The sequence below is a fragment of the Sturnus vulgaris genome, chromosome 10, assembly GCF_052056855.1.
Source record: "Sturnus vulgaris isolate bStuVul1 chromosome 10, bStuVul1.hap1, whole genome shotgun sequence".
NCBI lineage: Eukaryota > Metazoa > Chordata > Aves > Passeriformes > Sturnidae > Sturnus > Sturnus vulgaris.
This window is the reverse complement of record NC_142252.1, coordinates 6372248-6396619: the sequence shown is the minus strand read 5'-3', so window position 1 is coordinate 6396619 and position 24372 is coordinate 6372248. Positions and strand designations below refer to the sequence as shown.

The window sequence follows — 24372 nt, the reverse complement described above, 5'->3', positions numbered from 1 at the left end:
TTCTTCACATTCCAGTGTTATACACACAGATCTAGGCCTGAGGATATAATCCAAGATATTTTTGTAGTATTTTTTCAAGTGTAGTTTTTGGTCCAGTAGGAATTCTCTGATGCCAGCTGAAAGCAATGAGTGCCCTACAAGCTTGTCTTTGAGAGGAGGAGAATCAATTTTTCTCTAGTTACAATGTCCTGGATTCTTTCAGGACAGCCCATTGCACACGCTGCAGTGTATTTTCTCCTATAGCATCAGCTGGTTCAGGAGAGTGTAACAATGTCTAATCCTTTAATTTCTCTGCTATCTAACCTTTGAGGGAAAAAAGCAAAATATTTAAGGGGCCTTTATTGAGATTGGCCTGCTGTTCTCTCCAAAAAGAGGATACCACAGGGTTTTCTTCAGTCAGAAGTGAGCAATACAGCTGCAGAAAGAGTTTGCCTACAGCCATTATCTAAACACTTAGAAGCAAAGCAGCAATAGGCTGGGTTACTTGGGCTTGAAAGAGACCTGTTGGAGATGAGGTATTCCTAAACGTGAATTCTGAGGGCAGCATTTTTTTTGTCTGCAGGAATACATAAAGCAAATTGAAAAGAACAGACTCCCTTCCTCAGGCTCCCAGCTAGCACAGGAATTTTGCAACACTTGGTTGAACTCAAAGCCTGAGGTGTGTCACAGTTTCCCCCATTTGACTGTTCCTCAGACACATGCAGTTCCATTCTGCTGTGAGTCACACTGTCATACAGGTACCTGCTGCAGCAGGGAGGAGCACTGCCAATGCCTTCTTTCAAATGGTGTAAGGAACACGCAGTACAGACAGATTTTGCACAGTTAGCAACCTCTTTGCATCCATGCTGTTTCCACTAGCTTCCATGCTGTTTCCACTAGCCAGGACTCCAGCAGCACAAGCCTTGCTAAGGTTTGCTCAGTCCATGGCTGCCAGGAAGTTTTGTCTGCCTGTAACGGCCAGGACTGCTCTGCTCTGCACAGCTCTGTCTGTGGCCCAGCTGTGCCCTCATCTCCTGCAAACATCATCAGGGATGGCCTGGGCATAGCCTCTGCCCTTCTCAGGTCAGATAATGATTTCCATCCTCTAGCTAAGCAGCAAGGAATATTCAAGCTTGAGCTACTTTGTTGCTTGTCTTGTTCTTATGACTGTGTGAATTTCACCTTATCACAGAGTTCCAACTGTGTAAAAATATATAATTATGCCTCTGACTCATTTACTTGGACACACACCCCATTCACATACACCTACACACACACAGTGTATGCTGCTGAGCTAGATATGAACACATGTGAACACTGCCGTGGCTTGTACATTAGAAGTCTATTTTTTTCCCTCCCCCAACACTATAAATAGTTTTATATTTAAACTAAAATACACCCAGAGGCATTCAGTCCTCTCTTTTCTTCTTCTCTCCTATTGGGAGGGGCCAGGCAGATGCTGTCTCTGGGGCCAAGCTGCTTTTGGATTACCAGTCATATACCAGAGTCCCAGGGAGGGTAGCACTCAAAGTTCTCAGCTTCTCTGTCTCTCCTCTCAGCCAGGACAAACCAGCCTTTCGGGAAGTGATCTCACAGCTGGAGCTGGATCCCAAGTGCAAAGGCCTGTCCTTTTCTTCCTTCCTGATTCTGCCATTTCAAAGGATCACTCGACTCAAGCTGCTGGTTCAGGTAGAGTTTTGCTCTTCTCTCTCTCACAAAGGACTTCTGGATCACTCCTGGAATTTTCCTTTCCAGCAGCTGTGAATGGGGCTTAGATACAGCCATGATCGACCCTAGAACTGGATGAAGCCTTTCCACAGAGTCAAACATTGACCACAACTATGGAAAGAAGATTTCAGTCACTCAGAGTCCATCCCCAAATTAGTGTTGAATTTGCCAGATAGCTTTTACTGAGTGAAAGAGTTGAAGAGGAGCTTTGTCGAGCTGCCAGAAGGGGTAACAACAGTCCATTAGCCTGATGGTTAGGATGGTGACACACATATAGAGAACAGCTGGATGACACAGGGATGCTACACCATGATGGCTTGGACCAGTAAGCTATTTTCCTCCTGTGCTTTGCCATTTTATCTAAACACTGCTCGAGAACATATTTCTAGGGATGAAGAAACATCTCAGTCCCAAATGGTCTTATCCCACTGGGATTACCAGTAACACTGTCTGTTAGTGCTAGCTGTAGTTATTTATTACATTATTTTTATAAAATAAGGATCTACCTGTTATATTTCTCTTAGATATAAGGTCAGATGGGAACAGGGTTTAATGAGAAAGAAGAACTAAGAGGTGAGAGTCACTGTACTGTGTCACCTTTGCTGTAATTAGGCTGATGGCCCAAAGTAATTTGTAGGCTAGCAAAGACCCTTCTGTGCTCTCACATTGGGATCAGCATTAATACAGCCTTTTATTCCCTGCAGAATATTTTGAAGAAAGTGGAAGAGAAATCTGACAGGGAATCCACTGCCCTGGATGCACATAAAGAACTGGAAACAGTAAGTTTGAATAAGTTAACAGAAGGCCAAAGTTAAACCACCGTGCTCATTTCACACATGGGCATCCCCCTGGAAAAATCACCTGCAGACTACATTGTATCCCAGAGCTGTTTCTTTGAATCCTGTCACTGTATTTCAAGAGGTTTGTTTTGTTTTTTTCTAAAGTCTGAAAGGTGAGCTAGTCTTCTTGCACTTAGATGTCCGTGACAGCGAATCTCTGGCTAACAATAGATGTATGTTTCTGCCATAGGAAAGGGCAGAAAATGTTTTCCTGTAGAGTCTCCAAGAACACAAAATGTTTTTGCAGATACCTGAAGCTGATGGATCCCACTGAGAGATGTGATTAGGTGCAGAGTAAAACTGTGTCAGGTTTCCTCTGACACAGCACACTTCTTCCTCTGACCTAGAATAACAGCTTCCCAATGAAGTACACAAGCCAGCTTTTAGCCCTCTTCCCTGAAGCTGATAGGTAGGTGTGGTGTTCAGTTGTACTAGTTACTGATGTGTACAAAACCCCAGGAAGGCAGTGGGATGTTTCCTATCTGGGCTGTTCCTCATATAGTTCGACAGGATAATGCCGTATCTGAATGGTCTAGACATAGCTGGCAGCTGCATGGGCTGGGACAGTGTTTCAACACTTCTCCATCAGAAGCTTGGAACATCTCCTGACTCCTGCAGTTCGACACAAGTATTTGAAGTTGAAAACTGTGCTAGAACATCAGCCTGAGGATGGGCCTGCAGTCTCTGACTGAAACACTAGAACAGAACTTGGCTCTTGGATTTGCCCTGAACCAGTCTAGGAAGTGTATGCTTGGAGATCATTAGAGATAAAGACAGGGACTTTATCTATGAAGGACGTTCTGCACTGAGTTAGTATTTGCAGAATCCCTCTTGACACATCTCGTGGCCAATTATCTTTCCACTGGTCATTGGCCTAAGGAAGGCTGTTCCTGTAGCATGCAGATGACTTTAGCTGCTGATGGAAAAATGCTGGGTTTGTATTCAGTTATCAGTGACTGACATGATCAGTTTACTAGTTCTTTTGCACAGTTAAACACTTATCAGTAAGTGTTTAAGCTTAGATACCTAATATCCATCTAGGCACAGGCATCACAACAGAGACCATCTGGTACTTACTTCTGTAGGCTTATTTTCTATTTGAGAGGCAAGAGCTGTTCACAGTTTCAGTTACTGAAATTCTGATGGATGTTGAGTAGCAGAAACAGAGCACAAAGTGGAGCTTGTTCTCCAATATAATTTTTCTATCTAGCCAGTTCTCAAGAGAGTTGCTCCTTATGAAACAGGCAGTGGCATCTAGGTTAAGGTCCCTGTAACAGCATAGTGCTTGCACATTGGTTGTGGTTTTTCAGTTAGAAGTTTGTACTCAGAACACAGCTGGCCTCTGTATGATGAACGTCTCTTTTCCTAGGACATTTCATAGCCCTGGCATCTAGTGCTGCTTGGCAGAACTACAGCACCTGCATTTTTGAAAAGATGTTTGGCTTCATTTTCTCCTTGAAGATGATACTGCACACGTACCTCGTTTCAAATGTTGGAAACAGGGAAAATGAGATATATGGTGTGTCAGGATCTGAAAAATAAGCTGTTTCTTTTGCTGTGCAACCTGTTTTGTACTGTCTGGTTCAGTAACTGAATGTAGCTACCTAATATGTCCTCTGACAGTCAGCTTCCACCTCTAAAACCTTCTGGGTGTTTAGGAGCTTTTTGGTTGTTCGGGTTTTGGGGTTTTTTTTCCCCTTCTCTTTTTCATGCACCCACAGTGCTGACAAAAGAACTTGGCTTGTCAATTCCTGTTATAGCAGGGCACTTACCTGATCGTGGTCAGGCCTTTTCGTGCTGTCCATCATCACTTACCTGCTTAAGGCCAGCAGAGACAAACCTTTGTGCTCTCTTTTGCCAGGTGGTGAAAGCATGTAATGAAGGTGTCCGGAAGATGAGCCGAACAGAGCAGATGATCAGCATCCAGAAGAAACTAGAATTCAAGATCAAGGTATAAGCACAGACTGGGAGTTTTGGTTCACTGTCTGCACTTTGCAGACAGCTTCCAAAGGAGCCCCTCCAAAGGGGCTGCTGCAGGCATAGCACCTCTGTGTGTGTTCAGTGCACACCTGCTGCAGAGGCAGGGGCAGCTCCAAGCCCAGTGTGGTGTGCATGACACAGGTGAGACATGCTGGCATCACCTCTCCTGTGCACTGTGCTCCTGTTCCAGCACTCAGGTCTGGCTCTTCCCTCTTACCTCTCTTCAAAACATAGGTCAGCTTTCAGCTGTTGTTTTACATACAAAATACGTTAAAAATAGATGAAAGCTACAAAGCAAAACAGTTTAAAACTGAAAAATACCCAGACAAAGACTGTCCCACCATTTTAATTCCTTCCTGTACTTATGCATTGTGTACAGTCTCTAAATACCTGCTGCTGATCTGATTTGGCTCCACTGGGAATTACTAAATCAGTATTGTGAGGTGAATGATTAGATCTCAGTTGATATATATCATGAAATTCCAGTGCTGAGTATAAAGTTGTCAGTTCTTTTCTTGAGTGCTATGGAGATGCTTTTCGGATATGTCTGCTTCACAAACTTGAAGGATCATATTTAGCTTCCAAGCAATCTTTTTATGTACCTGAACAACCAAACCAAACCAACAAACAAAAAAACCACAAACAAACAAACAAACAAACAAATTATAGAGCATTTTACTAGTGTTTCAGAGCTAGACCACAGTCCACAAGACAGTAGTAGACTAGGGAAGTTACACAGTTACCTCCACCTCTTGTAAAGCTGAGGCTGTAATGACAGGCAGGAGCTGGTTCATCTCTGGGGCAGATCTGCCTTGGGAAATGGCATGGGTAGAGTTCTTCTGGGGAGAGGAGTGCAAAGAGTTGAAAAGAAATATTGTGCCACCATGCATGTGATGAGCACTGGGAGTGAAGGTGGAAAGAGTGACAGTTATACAGGTATTTTTCAATATTTCAGTCATTTGGGAGTGTAGTGTTCTAGTACAAGATGTGCTTTGTTCTGGGCTTCTTGGTTTTAGCACAATACATGTTGAAACTCCAGCAGAAGTGCTGTGGTAGGTGTGTGGACAGTATCTCCTCCTGGCTGGGACAGAACCAACCAGAGGAAACCTGTTTAACCTTGGGGTTTTTTGTAACCAAAAGGCAAAATCCATGGTTTTGAAAATCAGTCTTACTATTTAGGAAAGTTCAGCCCGGGTGATGGAATCTCTCAGAGAGAGATCAGGGAATAGGCTGTTTCATTCTGGCACTTGGCATTCTGGCATTGACATCCTTAAATGTCTGTCCATTCTCGGGCCTCTGCTTATCCCTGTCCGACTTCTGTCACACTGTGCTGGGCTATGTGGATGGCAGAGCACACTGCCCTCTCCTTGCAGCTCTGCTCCAGCCTCTGCAGTGCAAGTTACGGTGATGGGAGCTCACCACCCTTCCTTTTGCATCTCTTGGTGCTTGCAGAATCAAAACCACTTGAATCTGTGGGGTTTTGCTGCTCTCCTAAACTTTGCCATCTTTTCCTCCCTGCTAGTCTGTACCCATCATCTCTCACTCCCGCTGGCTGCTGAAGCAGGGGGAACTGCAGCAAATGAATGGTCCGAAGACATCACGAACGCTTCGCACCAAGAAACTCTTCAGAGAAATCTACCTGTTCCTTTTCAACGATCTGCTGGTCATTTGCCGGCAAATTCCTGGGTGAGTGCAAAATTGGGGTAGTCCACAGGATACTTCATTAGTTCTATTGCCCCAGCTTTACCCAACCTGTCATGCTGTGACCCCATCCTGTCCCTCAGGCACAGGGAGGGCATCCTGGCCTGACATGTACACCTCCCTCCAGCAGTCACCTTGCCTGTGAGCACAGCTGACTTCATGGATGGCACAGCTCTCTTCAGCTGAAAATTCACGGCCAACAGGAGTTAAACAGATCCCAGGACAGATCTGCGGGCAGGGTGACTATTCATCCAGCAGTTTCTGCAGGGTGGCAATGAGTTACATTGGCAGGTGGGCTGGCTCTAGAGACCTGTCTTCCTGTCAAGAAGTGATTTTTGCCTGAAGAACATTGCTGCCTAAAGAACAGCTCAGATTTAGTCAGTTAAAACTCTAAGAAAGCCGACTGGAAAGTTAGAGTAGCAGGGAGGGGTATAAATTTCGGCCTGAGGCCAGCAGTTTTATTTGACACGGTGTAACCTGCCTCAGGAGGAGGATGTTGTTGTGCTGAGGACTGTCTTGTGCAAGCAGACACTGGTGAAATACAGCAGCAGAGAACAGCACGCTCTTTGTGGCATGAGTTAGACCCACTGGTAGGGAGCATCTTGCCCATCCACTGTTCCTAATGAACGTGTCGCCGCAGTGTCTGTATGCTGGGAAATGTTTTGCTTCTGTGGCAACTTGTATCCAGAAAACACAGAGGCACTTCATAAATAGGAATGAATTACGCCTCACAATCCCCTTTGAGGGAGCGCCATCTGTGTTTTGAATGTGGAGAGCTCAGACGGAGCAAGCAACTTGTTCCAGGACATGAGGGATGCCCAGGGCAGAGGACGGGGAGGGCTCCTTGCTTTGCAGTGGTTTTTCATAGCCACACGCTTATCCCTTCCCACAGCAGGACATCTTTCTTCCTCCTTCCATGCAGCAGCTCCTGGTCTGTGTCCTCAGTATAGTTCTGGGTGGCTGAAGTAAAATCTCCTGCAATAACCACAGTTTTTTCTAATCTCTCTAACCTCTCCCAGGGACAAGTACCAAGTGTTTGACTCTGCTCCCCGAGGGCTTCTTCGGGTAGAGGAGTTAGAAGATCAGGGGCAGAGTTTGGCCAATGTCTTCATCTTGAGGCTGCTAGAGAATGCAGATGACCGGGAGGCCAGCTACATGCTGAAGGCATCATCCCAGTGAGTACCAGTCACTCTGCCAGCGCTCTCTCCCTACATCCTGCCTTCCTGGGGACCAGCTGTCCAGGCTTTCCAGGGGTAGGGACAGGGAGGGATCCCACTGCTTCAGCTGAGCTGGCTCTACCAACCTCTCTGCCCAGCATAACTCCCCCGAGGCTACTGAAAGACACTGGTCACCTAGGCAGGTTTCTCTCCTGTATGGTTGTAACTGAGGCACCCGGGGTGGTGGACAGACAGGCAGTTCCTGTTTTGGGACAGAGAGGTCAGAAATCAGCCCAAGAACCAGGCCCCAGCTGATTTACAGCCTTGCAGCATATTCAGAAAGTAAAATCAAGTAGGATATACAGACACACTCCAATAGCTCCACTGACTCACAAGGATCATGGCCGTGCCTGACCATTCCTGTGGAGCAAAGTGTCTCCTGCTTGTGGGTGAAGGTGGGAAAAAGAGCTCCGTGTCTCCACAGCCAGTGCCAATCTTACGCAGCCCTTCTGCTGCTCAGGGCCTCCTTGTCTCCTTGGATACAGGTTTTCTGGCTCACTGATTTTCACTTCAGGCTCCAACAAGCTCAGGCTGGGCAAATGATTCAGCTGTGCTTGCACTGACCTGATTGTTTTGGAGCACCGGGCAGGGCTGTCTCACTGACCCAGCATTACCAGGCCCACTTTTTCTAGCTACCAGCTAAACAGCTCCTAGAGATAATGCACATCCCCAGGTTGATGTTATCTGCTGTCAGTAGGCTGGTGTTTATTATCCATATTCCTAAATGAACACCAGTCCCGGGCTTGCATCCTGACCTCCCCCCCCCCCCCCCCCACCACTGCAGCATCAGCATCAGGACAACAAGCCCCCAGTACAGTGAGCAGCTGCACCTTCTCCCCAGACATATGGCTGCAGCTCTGCTGCACTGAAAATAGAGATGTCAGTCACACTATGCAGGGCAAGCGCACGTGTGACGTCTGTGAGGCTTGGCTGTGCAGGAAATGATAAACCAGGCCAGGATTTGCTCAGCTCAGGGGAGGTCGTTGCAGGTCTGTGTTCTGCATCCTGTCCCATCTTCTAGCAGGTATGTGATCCAGAACATGGCTTACCAATAGATCTTGAGCACTGAAATGTGACATATCAACTGCTGAAGGCTGCCATTTCAGAGATGCAGGAATGATGGAGGCAGTACCAGGCACAGACTGAAAAACTAAACAGTTAGAAGAGATAAGGGGGTGCCAGACAGAGACTTCTGCATCTGTTCTACAGCTCTCAGAGCTCTTGCATCAGGCAATAATGACCTGCTCAGTAGCAGCTTGCAGCTCATGCCTTGGATGGGCTCTGCCAGGAGCTGACACTATTTGGACACAACTGGTTGTGCTGATAGAACTGGAGTGTGGGTGGGGCTTCTTGCAGGCTGAGAGGAGCTGGGCACTGTGGGCGGATCCATGGAGCCCCGCAAGGATCTGTGTGCTCTCTGGCAGCTGGAAGCACAGCTGGTCCTCCAGGCAGGAGCTGGAGCCTGTGAAAATGAACTGCCCCATTTCTTCGTGGGGTTGAGAGAAGCCTGAGGGGAGCCAGGCCTGGGACTTCTCCAGCGTTTGTGAGATCTTCACCCTCCCAGCTACAAGTCCAGATTTTGCAGCATGCTGTTCACACGGGTCTTGCCAAGCAAGTGGTACCCTTGGTGTGCTGCAGTGCTCTTCTGCAGGGGAATTAATCAGTTCTGCCCTTTAAGTGTTCCTACACAGCAGTTGTGGGAATAAATGGTTCCCGTAACTACTTATCTCCTGGAAAAACTGCTCCTGTTGACCAGCCCAGCCAGGAGCTACCTTTGCTTCTTACTTCTCAGAGAATGCCAGTGCTCCACCTTGCTGCTGGCTCTCAGCAGCAATGCTGGCAGGGGGACCCTCCCCAGAGAGGGACCATGCTGCCTGTGAGGGACAGCCAGGACTGTGCAGCAGGGTCCCAAGAACTGTGTCACGTGTGACATCCCAACCAGGGTACGCAGCAGTGGGGCTCAGCATCACCACTGAACCCAGGACCCTGGAGACACAGGCAGGAAAGGGCTGGGAGGAGGAATATCAAGTCCACAACTGGCTGGGCAGAAGAACTAGGGCCCCTACAACTCTTTCATGTTCACAGCTTTGGTTTGTCTCCCCTATCCAGGAGTGAAATGAAGCGCTGGATGATTTCACTAGCCCCAAACCGGAGAACTAAATTTGTTTCATTTACATCCAGACTTGTTGGTAAGAGACACAGCATCGGAGCTGGGAGCTCTTCACCCCTACCCCAGGGCACCTTATTGTGCCTGATTGATCTCAGTGCAGCCACATATCTGGGACCTATGTCAAAGCTGAACCCTCTCCCTGGGCTCCCCTCCTTTTCCACCATCAATACCTGCTTGTCTCTGGGCCTGGCCCTGACTTTAACCCCTCCAACCTGGGCTGGGCTGCACCAGTACTCTGCCTCCCATCCTGGCTGCTCATGGCTAGCACTGTGGTGGTGATGTGAGCCCAGCTCCCTTCCCAAGAGTTACCTCCCCAGTACCTGTGGCTAGGGCACTCCCTGGCTTCCCCCGAGGCCCTTACCAGATCAGAGGGACCATGTGCAGATCTTGTGGAGCTACAGCCACCCAAGTTGTGCTGTTCTTCAAGGGGTTCCATCCCTGTCCATCCCTCACTCTTGCCCTGTTCCTTGGCAGACTGCCCGCAGATCCAGTGTGTCCACCCGTATGTGGCCCAGCAGCCTGATGAGCTCTCCTTAGAACTGGCTGATGTTCTCAACATCCTGGACAAGACAGATGATGGTATGGGGATGGGATGGGGATGGGCTGGGAGTCTCTGTGGAAGGATAGGCTTTGCTGCAGGCAGGCAGCTACAAGGGTCTCCCTCCAGCCAGGGAGAAGCTCTGGTATCAGCGTGGCAATCAGAGAAGGAAGTTACTACCTTCTCCTAATAGCCAATCCAGGTTGCCTAAGTTGTAGCAACACTGGCACAGCCTCCCAGCACCAGCTGTGGGCCATAGTAGAGCTAGCACAGCTATCCCAGATAGTGCTATTCTTACCTTCATGATGGTTCACGGCCATGTGGTCCTGCTCTCTGAGGTACTCTTGTAGCTGGTGGTCTCAGTCACGTTGGGTGTCTGCTGGGAACCACACCTGTGGCTCCAGGGGCAGCGGAGGCACTTGGTGGCAGCAGTGCCTGCTTTCTGCTGGTATCCCTTGAATCAGTTGTCCTCACACGATGCAGCTCAGGTGAGCAGGCCTCCTTACTGGATGGACAGCCTGGGTCTGCTCCAGTATAGGCCTCTGAATAGCTTCCAGAAAATTCTGCCAGCTCCAATGGCTCTTTCCAGCACAGCTGTCCCAGTGCAGGAACAAGGGACACTACTTACGCCTGTCTCTGTCTATACTCAGGCTGGATATTTGGGGAACGTCTTCACGACCAGGAGAGGGGCTGGTTCCCCAGTTCTATTGGGGAGGAGATCCTGAACCCCAAAATCCGAGCCCAGAACCTGAAGGAGTGTTTCCGGGTGCACAAGTCAGATGACAGTCAGAGAAGGAAACTGGGCAGCAGAAACCGCCAATGACCACCGGCATCCCCAAGCAGTGCCTCAGAAAGGCAGAAGACAGAGGCTGCCAGTTGGAAAGAGGTGGCACCTGTGGGACACTGTGGGGGACCTGGTGCACCTGAAAAGGCACACACGCCCATGAACAATCAGACTTGTTCCTAGGCCCCCCAGAAGCACTGGTCCTTCCCTGGAGATCAGCGCTGTAAACTGTAAAATAACCCTTTTCCAAGTGTTCTGTAAAGCCCCAAAGAGCACGAGCTCAACAGACACTACCCGAAAGGCCACGGGGTGCTGGCCAGATGAGCCACATGTGCTGGCTGGAGCTGGCTCGGGCTCCTTGGGAAAGGCAGTGGCCACAAACATCACTGAGCAAGTAATATCACTCAGTTTAAGCACTAACAGCTCATTGCTACCTTCAAAGTCTGGAGTGCTCTGAACCCACCATCTCACGAGGGTAGACTGAGGTCAAGCAGCAGTCTCAACTGTCTCTCAGAGCTCACTGGCAACAGGCTGGGATGAGCCTCAGGACCTCTACCACCCTAGTCCTGCTGTGAAGCTGCTGGACTCATTCCCACAGGCAGACCCTCAATCTGCTTACAGTCAAATGCTCTGCAATGCTCCACACCCATCTCTTCCCCAGCAGCAGCCCAGCCTTGCCAGTCCCAACTCACATCTCTGCCTGCCTGACAACCTCAAAGCACATCTGGGCCCTGTCCCATGTCAGCCCCCTCTTCCACAGCCTGCCCTCCTTCTGCAGGGCCACTGCGGAACCCCAGCACCATGGTCTTTCCTGGCTGATCAGGTACTTGTGGTCTTTGCTACTCTCTGCTGCTAAGGCCAGAGCAGGGGTGGCTGTGCCAGCACCATCTTGCACAGCACACAAACTACAGGAGTACCAGCAGCCCCAGCTGCCAGACAGCAGGTGAGTGACCTCGGCTGGGAGCTGCTGTCCTGCGTGCTCGGGGAGGCCTCGTAACCGCTGCCTGCATGCTCGTAACCCACCCCCACACCAGCCTCCCTGTACAGGCTCACCTCCGTGTATATATGCAAGTCTTGTGGCCAGCAGGGCCAGCTCATCACTCCTTCCAGCTGTGGCACTGAGCAACGCATGAAGTCCTGGGCACAGCACTGAGAGCAGCGTGGGGGACAGACCCATGGCAGCGGCCCCTTGTTCAACACATGGCTGAAGGCCTCTCAGCCACAAGCTGTGGGCCAAACTGTGGCCAGCATCCATTAGGAAAATCAATTATTTGGCACCTTTCTGTACCACGGCAAAGGATTGTCTTCCAGGCATTGCAGCCTGTGCTGATGCATGCCCTGGCTGGGCCACCGTTGTGCTCAGAAAGGGGATGGAGAGCAGCTGCTGACAGAGCCACATAGCAGCCATGGGCATGGACGGAAGGAGCACAGTCATGCCAGCAGGAACATGGGGAGAAAGCAGGACGCCAGGAAGCTGTGAAGGGAGGCTACAGACCTGCTCTTTGGACCACATGGGGTGTGCAGTGTGAGGCTGAACACAACTGAGGTAGGTTCCAGGGCTGTCCCTACTGACACCACAGCCCTGGGATAGCCAGCCCAGAGCCAGCACCCAGAAGCAAAGTGGTGGGAGCCACAGCAGTGAAGGGGACAGAAGGCATTCGTCACTCAGGCCCAGATCAGCGCCACCTCATCAGCATGTGACAACAGCCAGCAGGGCTGTACTGCCATGGCCACTTGTGGGAAGCTCATACTAGCCAGTAGTTTGCAGTCACCTGTCACTGCCCAGCCCCAGCGCTGGGCCCAGGAAGGACTTGCAGCCTCCAAGTGGTGCACTAGGCAGATTTAATGGAGACACCCCAAGCCAGGTCTCTTCAGCAGCACCCCATAATCAGCTTTCTGAGACAACCAAACCTCCAGCTCAGGATCCAAACCTTGCAACAGCCACAAATTCACCAGTGCAAACCCCAGAGGAGCTCCAGCTCAAGGAATTCCTTAAAATTACCTGAGAAATCACCACATCTCATATCAACCAGCTTTGTAGCCCAGCAGCCAGCCCAGTCCAGCGCAGGGCCTGCAGCCCCACATGCCTGCCTGGCACGTTCCTCACAGCACAGAAATGCTCTTTTGCCCATCGGATGTTTCACCAGTTCCCTAGTGTCAGGCTGCCAGCTCCTCACTGCACTTCTCCAGGGAGAGGGGCTCAGTGCTGCTATGCCCTGTCCCATCACTCACCACCAAGCCCTGGGATTGCTCCAGCCCCTCCTGCTCTGTTGCAGTTCCACAGGACTTCAGGCACACGCTGTGCCATTTTTAGGCACTGAATGGCATCCAGTGTTATTTCCTCAGACCCAGCCCTGCACGCCTCCATCTCAGTGGTCTCCAGTGTTGTACAGGGCCAGGCCTGGGGCCCACAAGCACGGGCTGGAGCCCCCCCAGCCCTTGCCAGGCTGCCTCAGCGAACTGAGGGGAACTTCTTGTTGTCTCGTTTTTCCGTGTGATAAAATGTAGCTGAGCAAGCCAGCACCAAAACGCTTGTGTGTCTCCTTCCTTCCCCAGAATGAGCCCTTGTCTCCTCCCCAGTCCCCTCCAGTGCAACTGGCCCAAATACAGTCGGTGAAAATGGGGTTGTACATGAGCAGGGGTGATCACGGGTGGCTTACACCTGTGAACAGCCCTTCCCTATGAAAGCTATGCAGGGTGATGCCCAACACTGTTACAATCACCCAGACCCAGAAGGGCCCTTTTGAGCTCCCAGCTCAAAGCCACACACTGCCACCGGTTCCTCCTGAGTGGGGTTGACAGGCCCTGCCAGGTCTGCGTCACCCAGGAGATACACACACACCGAGGACATTGAGCAATTGAGGCAGCCTGGCTGTCCAGCACAGGGCCTGCAGTGCTTTTCCCATATCCGTGGCACCATTTCTCCCAGGGCCCCAGGCAGACAGCTCAGGAGCAGTTGAGGGCGGGAGACAGTCCAGTTGTGTAACAGAAATATTTTTTTTATTGAGTTCAGGAGGCTGAGAACTTTCTCAGTGTGATGATGACCAAAGCTACGAGCACGGACGTACCCAGGAGGGAGGCGATGACAATGGCACCAATAGCTCCAGGCCCCAGCGTGCCTGCAGGGAGAGAGAAAAACGCATGAGGTCAGCAGAGGCAGTGGGGCCCAGATGGGAAGGGCTGCAAGGATCACCACACAACCCAGCACTGTCCCCAGGCATTAGACTACACTCCCATCCCAAAGATCCCTGCACTGGCCATGTCCCATGCCATCATGCAGCCCAGGTGTGATCCTGTGCACCTCTGGGAAGGGGGCTGTAGCCAGCCACCACCACCTCAGTCAGCTCCCAGTAACAAGGACAGCCGCAACAAAGTGGGTCGCTAGTACCCAGCTTTCCTGCTAACACACCGGGACAGTTGCTTTGCTTGTGGCAGGACCATATCTCAGCTGGTGCTTGCTGCCAGTCAGGAGCCACGAGCCAGGAAAGGCTCATGGTCTCCGTTCAGGGAGCTCCCGGCACACTCTGTCCTGGAGAGCCCTACCTGCACTCAGGGCAGTTTTCTTTTCAGGGTAGGTGCCTGCCATGACAGGTCATGGGGCAGGAAGAAGGGTCTTGGAGCTACCTTGGGGTTGGCAAGAGCTCCACAGCAGAGGCTTTTCAGCCGGGAAGTTTCTAGGTGCAGGCAATAAAGGCAACCCTCCCCAGCAGGGTGGCTTTAACCCCTCCCGGGAGGTGACAGGCCCATAGGGAGCAAACCCACCGTGGGGACATGCCAGGCTGCTGCGGGAACGAGCCGCGGGCACTCACTCTCGCAGCCACTCACCGTCCCCAGCGTCCAGCCGGTGCAGGTGGGTGGTGTCCTCGGGCTCCAGCTCGGAGGTGTACGGAGGGAAGGCAGTGGCGTCCGACAGCCGGGCGGTGGTGGTGGCAGCGTCGAAGGGACCGGCTCCGGAGGGCACCTCGGGCGGCTCGTTCCAGAGGGTGGGGACTGAGTCCTGCGGGTACTCTGTTGGAATAAAAGCATCCAGGGCATGGAGGACCGGTGAAGCTACTAGTGACAACCACAGCTCAGCAGGTCCCTGGGCTTCAGCTGCCTGCCAGGTGCCCCCAGCGATGAAGGGTGAGCTGAGGGCTGAGAACTCCGGTATGGAAGAGCCCCCCTCCTAGGGGGCACCACTTCTGCTGAACAGCCAAGGCAATGCTTCTGTGGCAACCTGGTGTACATGCAACACACGGGACAACACAGAGTGCCCTAACACCCTGCAACCTCTGCTCATGCACAAACAGGCCCCACATCAACATCCACAGTTGGTTTGCTCATGGATGCCCTTGGGACTGGGCTGGGAACGGCTGTCACACTACCAACAAGCAGAGGCCACCTGTGCTGGCCAAATTCACAGCATCTCAGGGCCCTTTTGTCCTGCACCACCAGCCCGTGCAGTGCAGGATGCTGGAGGTGCTGGCACAGCACAGGACATGGCTCCCCCAGACAGGACCCCAGAGCCTCAACCTCCCCCTGCTGCACCCCCGCCATACCAGGCAGATGAAAGCCAGGCTGGGTTCTGTTTAATGTTACCACTCGTCTCCTGTTATTCCTTCCTGCTGTGGGTCAGAGACCAAGCCAGAGAGCCCTCCCTGTGTGTGGCTCACTGAATGCTCCCTGTCAATGCCCAGCCTTGTTCAGGTGGGTTCTGGCAGGAGCAGGAGACATTCCACAGCTCCCTGCTGAAACCACTGGGAATGTTGCACTGGGATGGGAAAAAAAGCAAGGGGGAGAAAAATGAACAACATTCCCTGCCAGGGGACCACCTGAACTGACACAATGGTTATCAGGACTGTAAAACAGGGAATCATGAGCTGGAGTAAGCAGCCCGGGCTCCCTGGGGCAAGGCACAGAGGTATCCCCAGGCATCCCAACTCTGGCATGTGAACCTTGGTGTACCAGGGGCACTTGAAGACTTGTCCCAGGCTCTCTGTGGCCCAGGAAGAGAGATGGCAGCAGCACATCTTGGCAGTGCCAGGAGCCCTCCTGTGGACAGAAGGTGCTGTGGGAGGAGAGCAAAGAATCCTCATTAATGGACTGCACCACACTTTGTTCTGCCTTAAGATTCCTCCCTGGAACAGGAGGGCCAAAACACCTTTCCTGCCGGTACAAACCCACTGAGAATTTACTGCAGGGCTTGCATCAAAGATGCACCATCTCTAGAGTTATTCCAGGCTGCCCACAATCTTGGGAACACAGCAAAGTCCTAGACTAGTTTTGAAAGTTCTTTCTACAGGCAGAAAAGTTACAGGGTGTCCAGTGAGACAGCGGCCAGGTTTAACTCCAGCTGTGACCTTCCGGACTCTGTCAGAACCCCCAGGAGCAGAACCAGCACTGGTTCTGGTGTCCCTCACCTGGCAAAAGAACACAGTGCTGGGAGGACAGTGTTGCTTCCTTTCCCAAGAATGTTTTTTTTTCCTCCAGAGCTGTGCATATGCCTTGAGTGTGACCAGGAATTGGTGTTAGCTCAGATGATCTGTAACAGATGCAGGCGCCATGCAGGGAGACTGCATGACCTATGCTGGGTCTTCCCAATCCCTGCTCTCAAAGGGATGAGGAGGGAGCACTATCTCTTCCAACCACAGGGAAAAGGTCCCACAGGTGCCACCAGCCCCAGATGTGCCAGAAACATGCACTTTGAACAGGAGAAACTCTTGAAAAATTTCTGGCAGTTCTCTTTAAGCAGGGCACAGAGCTCATTTCTGATAGCCAAATACAGAGGAAAGAGTCAAGTTCAGTTATGATCTCTGTGATTTGTAAAATCTTGGATGGCTGCTGGATATGTATTTTGTTAATTCCCTTCATCCAACTGACACAGACTTTCAGTTTGCCCGCACAGAAAGGGCAGAATGTGCTTAACATGCATTTGCTGTCCTGAGTTCTTGTGGTTTTACCCTACCGGCACTTCAGCCCAGAGAAACACAACCCCTTTCACTCAGGTCTGGTGCCTCAGGAACAGTTGTGAGCTCAGAGGCAGCAGCAGATTCCTGCACACACATTAAGTGAAATACCCATAGCTGAGCCTCCCCAGGAGCCAGGGCTCCATGTTGGTCCCCTTCTCATCTGAGAACCTGCCCCTCGATGCTGTTGGAGCAGGTGCTGAGGGCACACAGGGTGGGGGAACACAAAACGAAAGGCAGGCTCCTCCAGAGCCCATTGCTGCAGTCTGGGAACACTGTCTCTCCTTGATTTTCCCTCCTAGCCTAAAAGCTCATGTCCTCACATGCCTCCACTCCTGCCAGCTGAGAAGCCCAAGCGCCCATCCAAATATCCTTATGCATCCAGCAGGTTTCTTTAACAAGCAGAGGTTTCACACCTGCTTTCCTGACAGTCCCAATGAGTGTCAGCCACACTGCTGCTGGCTGGGAGTGGTACACCTCTAATGGACCCACATCAAATGCCACAATGCCATTTCAGTCCCCTGGTGAAAGCAAGAAAAGCGATGGGAAGGACAGAATTTGTGTCAGATACCAAACCCCAACACATGCACACTATTAGTAAGGCCTCATATCTCCAAGGGAGACATGAGACCCTTTTCCAGCCACCCGTTGGATAGAATCTGGAGAGATTCTATAGACACAGAACCCAGTTCAGGAGGTTCAGTTCTCTGCTCCACTGCTGCTCTTTTGGGTAACCATCACAAGTCCTGCTCCTCCCAGGCTCAGTTTCTCTGTGCATGAGCAGGAGACCAGGATCTAAACACGATCTACAAAGAAAGCAGCACCAGAGTGGCTAGACCTTCCCACCCACACCATTGCTGTCATTCTGACTGTGACGAGGAGGACGTGGCCTGGGAACCTCAACAAATGCCTCAGTGGCAGCTCTGGACCTGGTAGCAGCCATTCCCAAGGAAACGGCAAGCTGAAGGGAAGCTCCATAGCCGCGGGGCTAGAAAGAGCATTCTTAACTTGTACAAACACCCAAACACGCTGCCATCTCCAGGGAGGGAGGGCAACCAACAGCTGGAAACTAAGTATCAAAGGTAAGGTAGTGCACAGCTTTCTAGTTCACCCCAGAACCTTGCAGAAATAAAGAACTAACAAGAAATACACTCAAAATACATCATCACATCATCCATCACAAGACCAGATGTTTAACACCTGGGAGAAAGCCATGCATTAGCTGTGCTGCCATCAGTTTCAGGACCAGTCCTACCTCTAGAAAACTCCCGTGGGGCACTCCCATGGTTTGCTTGCCCTGGAGGGACTTGGCAGGGCGGCTGGGGGCACATGGAAGGGCTGCCATGCTGCTGAGGCACACGAGTGACCCACCACTGCTGAGGCTCTGTGCCTCAGTGCCAGCTGTGCCTCCAGGCCCTGGCACAAATGAGCTCTTCCCCAGCATTAATTAGCTCTGTCTCAGCACTGAAGCACGAACTGAGGGCAGCTGTTGCTTTCGGACTAACTGTAAAAGCCTTTTCATGAGAAATACAGTAGGAAAACACTTAGGAGAACAACATGCAATAATCTTATTGGAGTTTTACTGGAGTTGGAACTGGACAAAACGGACTAAAATTACTAGAGCATTTTACAGAAGGCCAAGCGGATGATGGCAGTTCTTCCTTCCCACATGTTAACACTACAAATTGTCTTATTTTAGGGAAATCTTTTTGCTGCAGTCTTCTCCCTCTCCTCAGCACAGGTCAGTTATAACTGAGGTGAGGAAATGAGAAGTCAATATCAGTTACCATAAGGAAATACATTACGAGTTTTCCATGTGCTGCAGGGGCCAGTGGAACTCCAGACACGTGGGCTGTAGAGATATCTAGAGGGGATGATGACAAAGGCAACTTGACAAAACTGCTATTTCCATGGTGAGAAAGTAGAAAGTGAGGTGAGCTGCCAGCACAGTGATGTGGTAGCCAGTAACCCAGGTACTCAGTGACTGAAAGGCAAGACTCAAAGAGTCTCTGTAAGTGACAGCCCCAGGGGAAGCCAACCAAAATTGATGGAGTCAGACCCTCCCCACAGGCCAACTGTAAGCCTTTAAGGCAAGCAGATATGGCCACATCACATCACTGTTCCTGGAGGTTACTTGTTAGTGGCCAAGAGTCTCCTTCACACAAGCTGACTTCAGCACCTCATCATCCTCACTCTCTATCTCCAATCTAGCTCCTTATTCAGGAGTCAATACCAGCGTCAGAAATTTATAAGGAGAGTTGGAGCAGAGCAAGGTTGAGCAATGGCTCACAAAGTCCCGCTTTAAGTCTGGACAGATCTGCTTGAACATCTTTACCTGAAATTTGCCAAACAAAACCTATTTACTACTATCCATGTTCTAGTACTTAAGCTTTAAAAAACGTCCTAATAATCTTTTGTTCTCCTATAGTTGAAAAAAAAAGACACACAAGCTGCTACAGAAAGATGTCCCTGGTCAAGGTGTTTTCCTGTGTCTTTTCATTTAGTGTCTGTGTTCTGTTGCTTTTCTCCCCTCAGACTCATTTGATATGCTACTGCAGTAAAACGTATTTCCACATTAGCTCAAAACAACCTCACAAGCCCACATGTGAGTTTAAATACCAAATATACATTATTCAGAAGCCAATGCCTTGCAAAGGCTTTGTACGAACTTCCACCTCACTTCGAGCTCTGAATCCATTATAGAAATTGAAACTGGGTTTGCTGATAGGAAAAAAAAAAAAAAAAATCAGCTCTTCACAATCCTCCTGTGCTCTAGGCCTATGTGCCACTTGGGTTTGGAGAAAGAAGTGGAGAAGGCTTAGGTTTGTCACAGACCCTTGAGCTGGCTGTTTCTTGTTGCACCCAGATGATGTGGACAACGGGAGTTAAAGATGTGCTTGCTTGCTTCCCAATCTTTTGACAAATGTGATGCTGGAAAGAGCTCAGTAATTTGGAGAAGTTCACACTTTCAACAGTCACAGAGCCCTGATCATGCTGTGCAGGAAATCAGACCAGCTGGGCAAGCAGCCTACAGGGAGAGGAGACATCCTGAACATGGGGTCAGCATGACCAGCACCAGCTGCAGCCCGCTCCAAGGCAGAGTCGCTCCTGCTCATTCTGGAGGGCTCTGCTGGGGACAGTCAGAGGTGCTGAGACGAAAGGGCAGGGATGGTGAACTCTGAGGCCAGCAAGGGGCTGTCCAGTCCCAGGTGGCCACGGCAGGCACAGGGCCAGGGCAGGGCTGAAAGGAGGCCTTCATCAACAGCACAAAGGGCAGCCTGTGGCAGGCAAGGCCAGGAGCTCCTGTGTGCAGCAATGCAGAGCTGCGGTTCTGATGGATACTGAGTAAACTTGTTTACAGAAAGGCAGGGCTGTGTGTCTATGTGCTGAGACCAGAAGGCTGTCTGTGTGCCCTTCCCCTCTTTGTCCACACTAGGCCGGAAATTTCCTTTTCTAATGGAGTAAAAGGCAGAAAAGTTCCACTGTTCCTCAAAGCACCTGCAGTGGGGGGAGGAACTCTCCATGTCTAATGCAGCAGAGAATCACTCTGCTCCTGGGTTGGCTTACTGGCAAGGCTGGTTCCCTCCTATCTTCTCTAAGGGAGCAGGGAATGACCTGTTAGAGGCTTAAGTTTCTGAAACACTGCAGAGAACGCATGGAATCTCTCTTGCATGCCAATCTGAATGTTGCACTCCCCAGTACAAAGCCCTTCAAGCGTCACTGTGTGAGCACGACTCGCCCAGTAAAGGGATCAAGTAAACTTGGGAGTGTGCCACAGGAGCAAAGTGAAACAGGCAGGCAGCACCAGGCACAAACCACAGCTGCAACGTCAGAGTAAGCACATGGAAAAGCCAGCAAAGAGGGGGGACAGAGCAAACGCACCAAATACTGGAAATTTAAAACAGCACAGAAGAGATCCCAGCTTGGAGAAGAAACAGATTGAATTTTCACTGGAAATGAATCACTTCCTGCAGAATGAAATACTGCCAGTGATTAAGAAAAGACCTTACGCAGTATGGGAGAAGAGCATGGCCAGTGCTTCTGAGAGCAAGAGCAAGGCACAAGCTGAAACTGTGCTAAAATGGTTATGTTCCACTGTACAAAAAAGGCTCGTGGTTTGAGAAGTATCCACTTTTTAGTGCTCATTTCTTACTTTGAAGGTTTCCCAGCACAAAGGTGTCCCAGAAAGACAAGACAGCAGCTGCACTAATTCTGCGCCTCCACCCACAGATGTTCCAGCCAGGCACACCAGTGAATCCCCCTACCTGTATGAAAGCTCCTTTAAAATTTATAAAAACTCCATAATTTGACCTGCTAGACAGCTGGCCAGGATCTCCTTATGAGGCAAAGATGCTCAGAAGAAACTGGGAGAGAACTGCAAAACAATGTTGCTCCAGGTCTTGGAAGGCAGGACAGGAATTTGGGAAAACGAATGCTGTGTGTGTTAGCTTGGTCCCAGTGATCTCTTCAGCCTTGCCTCCACTGCAAGAAAGGCTTTGGGGGAAGCAATTCCCTGTAAGAGTTTCCACCTCTACACTCAGAGCCCACCAGAGCAGTGGGTTTGGAAGTCAGTTTTTTCCCCGATTATAAAACCCACCTCAGACCTGCAGCCTTTGAAGCTGCCTGTGCCCTCAGCTCCTTGTAGCCAGCACAGCTCTGCTGAAGGCAGGAGCAGATAAAGCTGAAATTAGTAACAATCCCCAGAAAAACGGTGCCTTACAGAACAAACATCTCTCCCATTCTTCTTCTCATCACCTCACTGAATCCAAGTCAGAGCCAGGCACCTTTCCAGCACTGCCCTGGTGCCCCAGCTCCAGAGCAACCCCGTAAGGATGCACACTGTGCCTTTGGACTGAGGCTCTGTGGACACTTCCCTGGTTCTGCCTAAAGCAGCTGCTGTGCTCTGCTGTAGGAGAGAACACAGAAGGAACACATGAATTCGTGCTTTAGCCAAAGAAAAATGTTTCTTTCCATAACTGTAACTTCTTCCTGCCATTAAAAGCTGAGGGACAGCCTGTCCCATCAGACACTGAGAGGTTTTCCATCTCCTGCTGACTGATGCGTCCACTGACTCCCACCCACCAACACTGACAGAGGTGCTACTGCCGTTCTGTTTAGAAAAAGTTAAAGGATTTTCTCCACTGAAAAGAAATTCTTGCTCACCAGCAGCCATCAAAGCAAGTTTCCCTTAATCAATTATAATACAATACATGTTTAGGGAGGTTTTCAGGGCAGAGAGAAGGGCAGTGTAGTAAAGGATCTCCCATACTTTTGGGCTTTAAATGCAAACAAAGCTCCTTACCTGCCAGCACAGCAGGGACCAGGATGCTGCACAGCGTTAGCAGAACCAGGCGAAGGACTCTGCGGTAGGGCATGGCTTCCCTCGGGAAAAGCATCAGCAGGAATCCTTGAAACTCTTCAAAGTACAAAACGACTCAGAAATTTCACTGGTCTAATAAAAATTTTGTTCAGTCAGGTAAAAAAAAAAAAAAAAAAAGTAAAAGAAAGTCCTTCACAAGAGCAACTGTGCAGAGAGTGCAAAGCCCAGCAGAGCCTCCCTCACTCTGGCTCCAGGAGCACACCTCCTCCCAAAGGCAGCTCCACCCTCCCAAACTTGTGCCTAAAACCCCATAGGCAGCCAAGCAGAGCCATCACGACCCTGCCAGGCCACTGCACACATGAACAGTTGTTGGTGAGCCCTTCCCAGAGGCTACGAGGATGCTCCTGGAATGCCTCCCCCTCGGGCTGGCCATCCCGAAGCACAGGAAATAACACAGGAGCCATTGGGGCAGCTCAGCTCAAGACCAAGCAGCCCATTCCAGGGCTCTGCTCCCCCTCACTGTGCAGGGTGGCAGAGCCTTGCAGGGTGGGGAGAGCAAAGAACAAGGGCCTCAATCTTCTGAGGCTAAAATACTCTGACACAGAGCCAGAGCAGCTCCATGGCATCCTTGTTCCTGGGTGGAATACTTACAGAGCTGGCCTGGGAGCCACGGGTGGTCTCAGAACTGCTGTCAAAGTCTCCAAGTGTTTCCAGGAGAGTCGCCTTTGCCAGGCAATGCCAGCATCCTCCTCGGATCTCAACCACTCAGGCACCACCTCACCCTGCCAGCCTCTGCCCCTCTGTCCCTGCCTGCCTCGGGGGCTCATGACAGTTCACAGCACAGAAAACCCAGGCATTTTTCAAATCACATTTGCAGCAAACAAATAACAGGGAAAAGATGAGGTGTATAAAAAGGGGAACACTCCAAATGATTGTCACAGAAGAAATTTCATTAGTATTTTGGAGCTGATGCGAAGATAAATGCTTCATGGTTTCCCATCATGTAATGAATACGTAAACTCTCCCAATTTCAGTTCTTTATGCTCTGAAAATGTGACACAAGTCTTAAATTCAGATTCTTCTGCAGCAATCGCTTTGCTTTTTGGAGCCCCTGTTTTCTCCATCTCCTCATGCAAATGACTCTTACTACAGAAAAGGGCCCCGTTTGTCACAGAAGGTGACAAAGCAGTCACCTGAGCACACAATGGGCACTTGCCACCACCTTACCTTCACACTAAACACAGAAACCAGAGTATTTCAGTATTAAGAACAGTACATCTTCCCTACTCATCCGTTATCTAGAAATTCTCAGGAGTCAAGGGAGGTCCTTAAGGTTTGACAAATTATTGCACATTTTCCCTGCTTGCATTTCTGCATTTTCATTTGGCAATTGAGGTGCTGTTCCTTTCCTGCTTCCCAGCCTCTAAACTAACAGGCTTTTGTGTACTTGTAGCATGGTGTAGAGCAGTCCAAAATTAGCTTGCAGAAATTAGATCATACCACTAAAAAAACAGAAAGCATTTGTGAACCACACACCTTATATGCTAAAAAAGGTATTAAAACAAAGTCAGGTTACCAGCCTAAATACAAGCTGGTCTCTCAGACATCAGCTGAACATCATGCAAGGCTACCATATAAGTTAGGCCTTAGCATACTCACTTTCCATGGTCATGTGAATGGCAAGACATTTACCATTACCTTTACGGGGATTTTCCACACAAAAACAAGCAGAAAAAAAGAAAAATAAGTCTAAAAAGAGAAACCTACAAGGTATCCCTGTGGACTTTAGGCTAAGGGGACAAATAAAACCTCTCATTTAGGTCAGTGCATTGGAGTGCACGGGGTGGGCACCCACTGGCAAAGGAGGCTCCGTGGCCAAGAGTTTGTGTTCAGAGCAAACCAGCCACGGCTTGATCTACCCTGCATAAACAGCACCACTGTGAATGCACACGTTTCTCTACAGACAGCAGAGGAAAATTAAAGCTTTCTTGTTAGAAATTTCCAATATCAACTTACTGGTGTTTATTTGAACTCTAAAATTATCAAGTAGGAAAACCAACCACTATTCCTCACCAGGGAAGAAATAAAGCAGCACTTTGTTCCACATCCTGTGTATTTGCTTGTTTCTTGATGAAAACTGATGCAAGTCAAGTTTGGGTGAGTTTTAGCAC

General features: G+C 50.1%; 2 protein-coding genes across 5 annotated transcripts in view; one reads left to right on the top strand and one right to left on the bottom strand.

The window, feature by feature from the left end:
• Window positions 1-13465, top strand: part of NGEF (neuronal guanine nucleotide exchange factor) — a 36674-nt gene extending 23209 nt beyond the window's left edge. For all 3 annotated transcript variants that reach the window (XM_014879522.2, XM_088170659.1, XM_088170660.1), the window contains 8 exons: window positions 1539-1668; window positions 2412-2486; window positions 4408-4497; window positions 6049-6212; window positions 7247-7402; window positions 9554-9633; window positions 10089-10193; window positions 10803-13465. In XM_014879522.2, coding sequence (XP_014735008.1) covers window positions 1539-1668; window positions 2412-2486; window positions 4408-4497; window positions 6049-6212; window positions 7247-7402; window positions 9554-9633; window positions 10089-10193; window positions 10803-10975 — 973 coding nt within the window. In that variant the 3' untranslated portion in view covers window positions 10976-13465. The remainder of the gene's footprint in view (window positions 1-1538; window positions 1669-2411; window positions 2487-4407; window positions 4498-6048; window positions 6213-7246; window positions 7403-9553; window positions 9634-10088; window positions 10194-10802) is intronic.
• A 455-nt stretch (window positions 13466-13920) lies between these two features.
• Window positions 13921-24291, bottom strand: SNORC (secondary ossification center associated regulator of chondrocyte maturation). 2 transcript variants are annotated; one of them, XM_088170672.1, is made up of 4 exons: window positions 22853-24291; window positions 22184-22333; window positions 14762-14944; window positions 13921-14055 (listed from the first exon to the last, which is right to left on the bottom strand). In XM_088170672.1, the coding sequence occupies exons 2-4, from the start codon at window positions 22275-22277 to the stop codon at window positions 13946-13948; spliced, it is 387 nt and encodes a 128-aa protein (XP_088026798.1). In that variant the 5' UTR covers window positions 22278-22333; window positions 22853-24291; the 3' UTR covers window positions 13921-13945. The 2 variants fall into 2 exon arrangements, with proteins under 2 accessions (XP_088026798.1, XP_088026800.1); XM_088170674.1 differs by having other exon boundaries at window positions 22184-22297.
• Window positions 24292-24372: the final 81 nt, after the last annotated feature.

Excerpts from the sequence above, each read along its gene's own strand:
- SNORC (XM_088170672.1), bottom strand. The coding sequence starts at position 22,277 with ATGCTTTTCCCGAGGGAAGCCATGCCCTACCGCAGAGTCCTTCGCCTG. Across the intron at positions 14,945-22,183 it reads GGTCCCTGCTGTGCTGGCAG|AGTACCCGCAGGACTCAGTC; the intron begins GTAAGGAGCTTT and ends TTATTCCAACAG. Across the intron at positions 14,056-14,761 it reads CCGGCTGGACGCTGGGGACG|GCACGCTGGGGCCTGGAGCT; the intron begins GTGAGTGGCTGC and ends CTCTCCCTGCAG.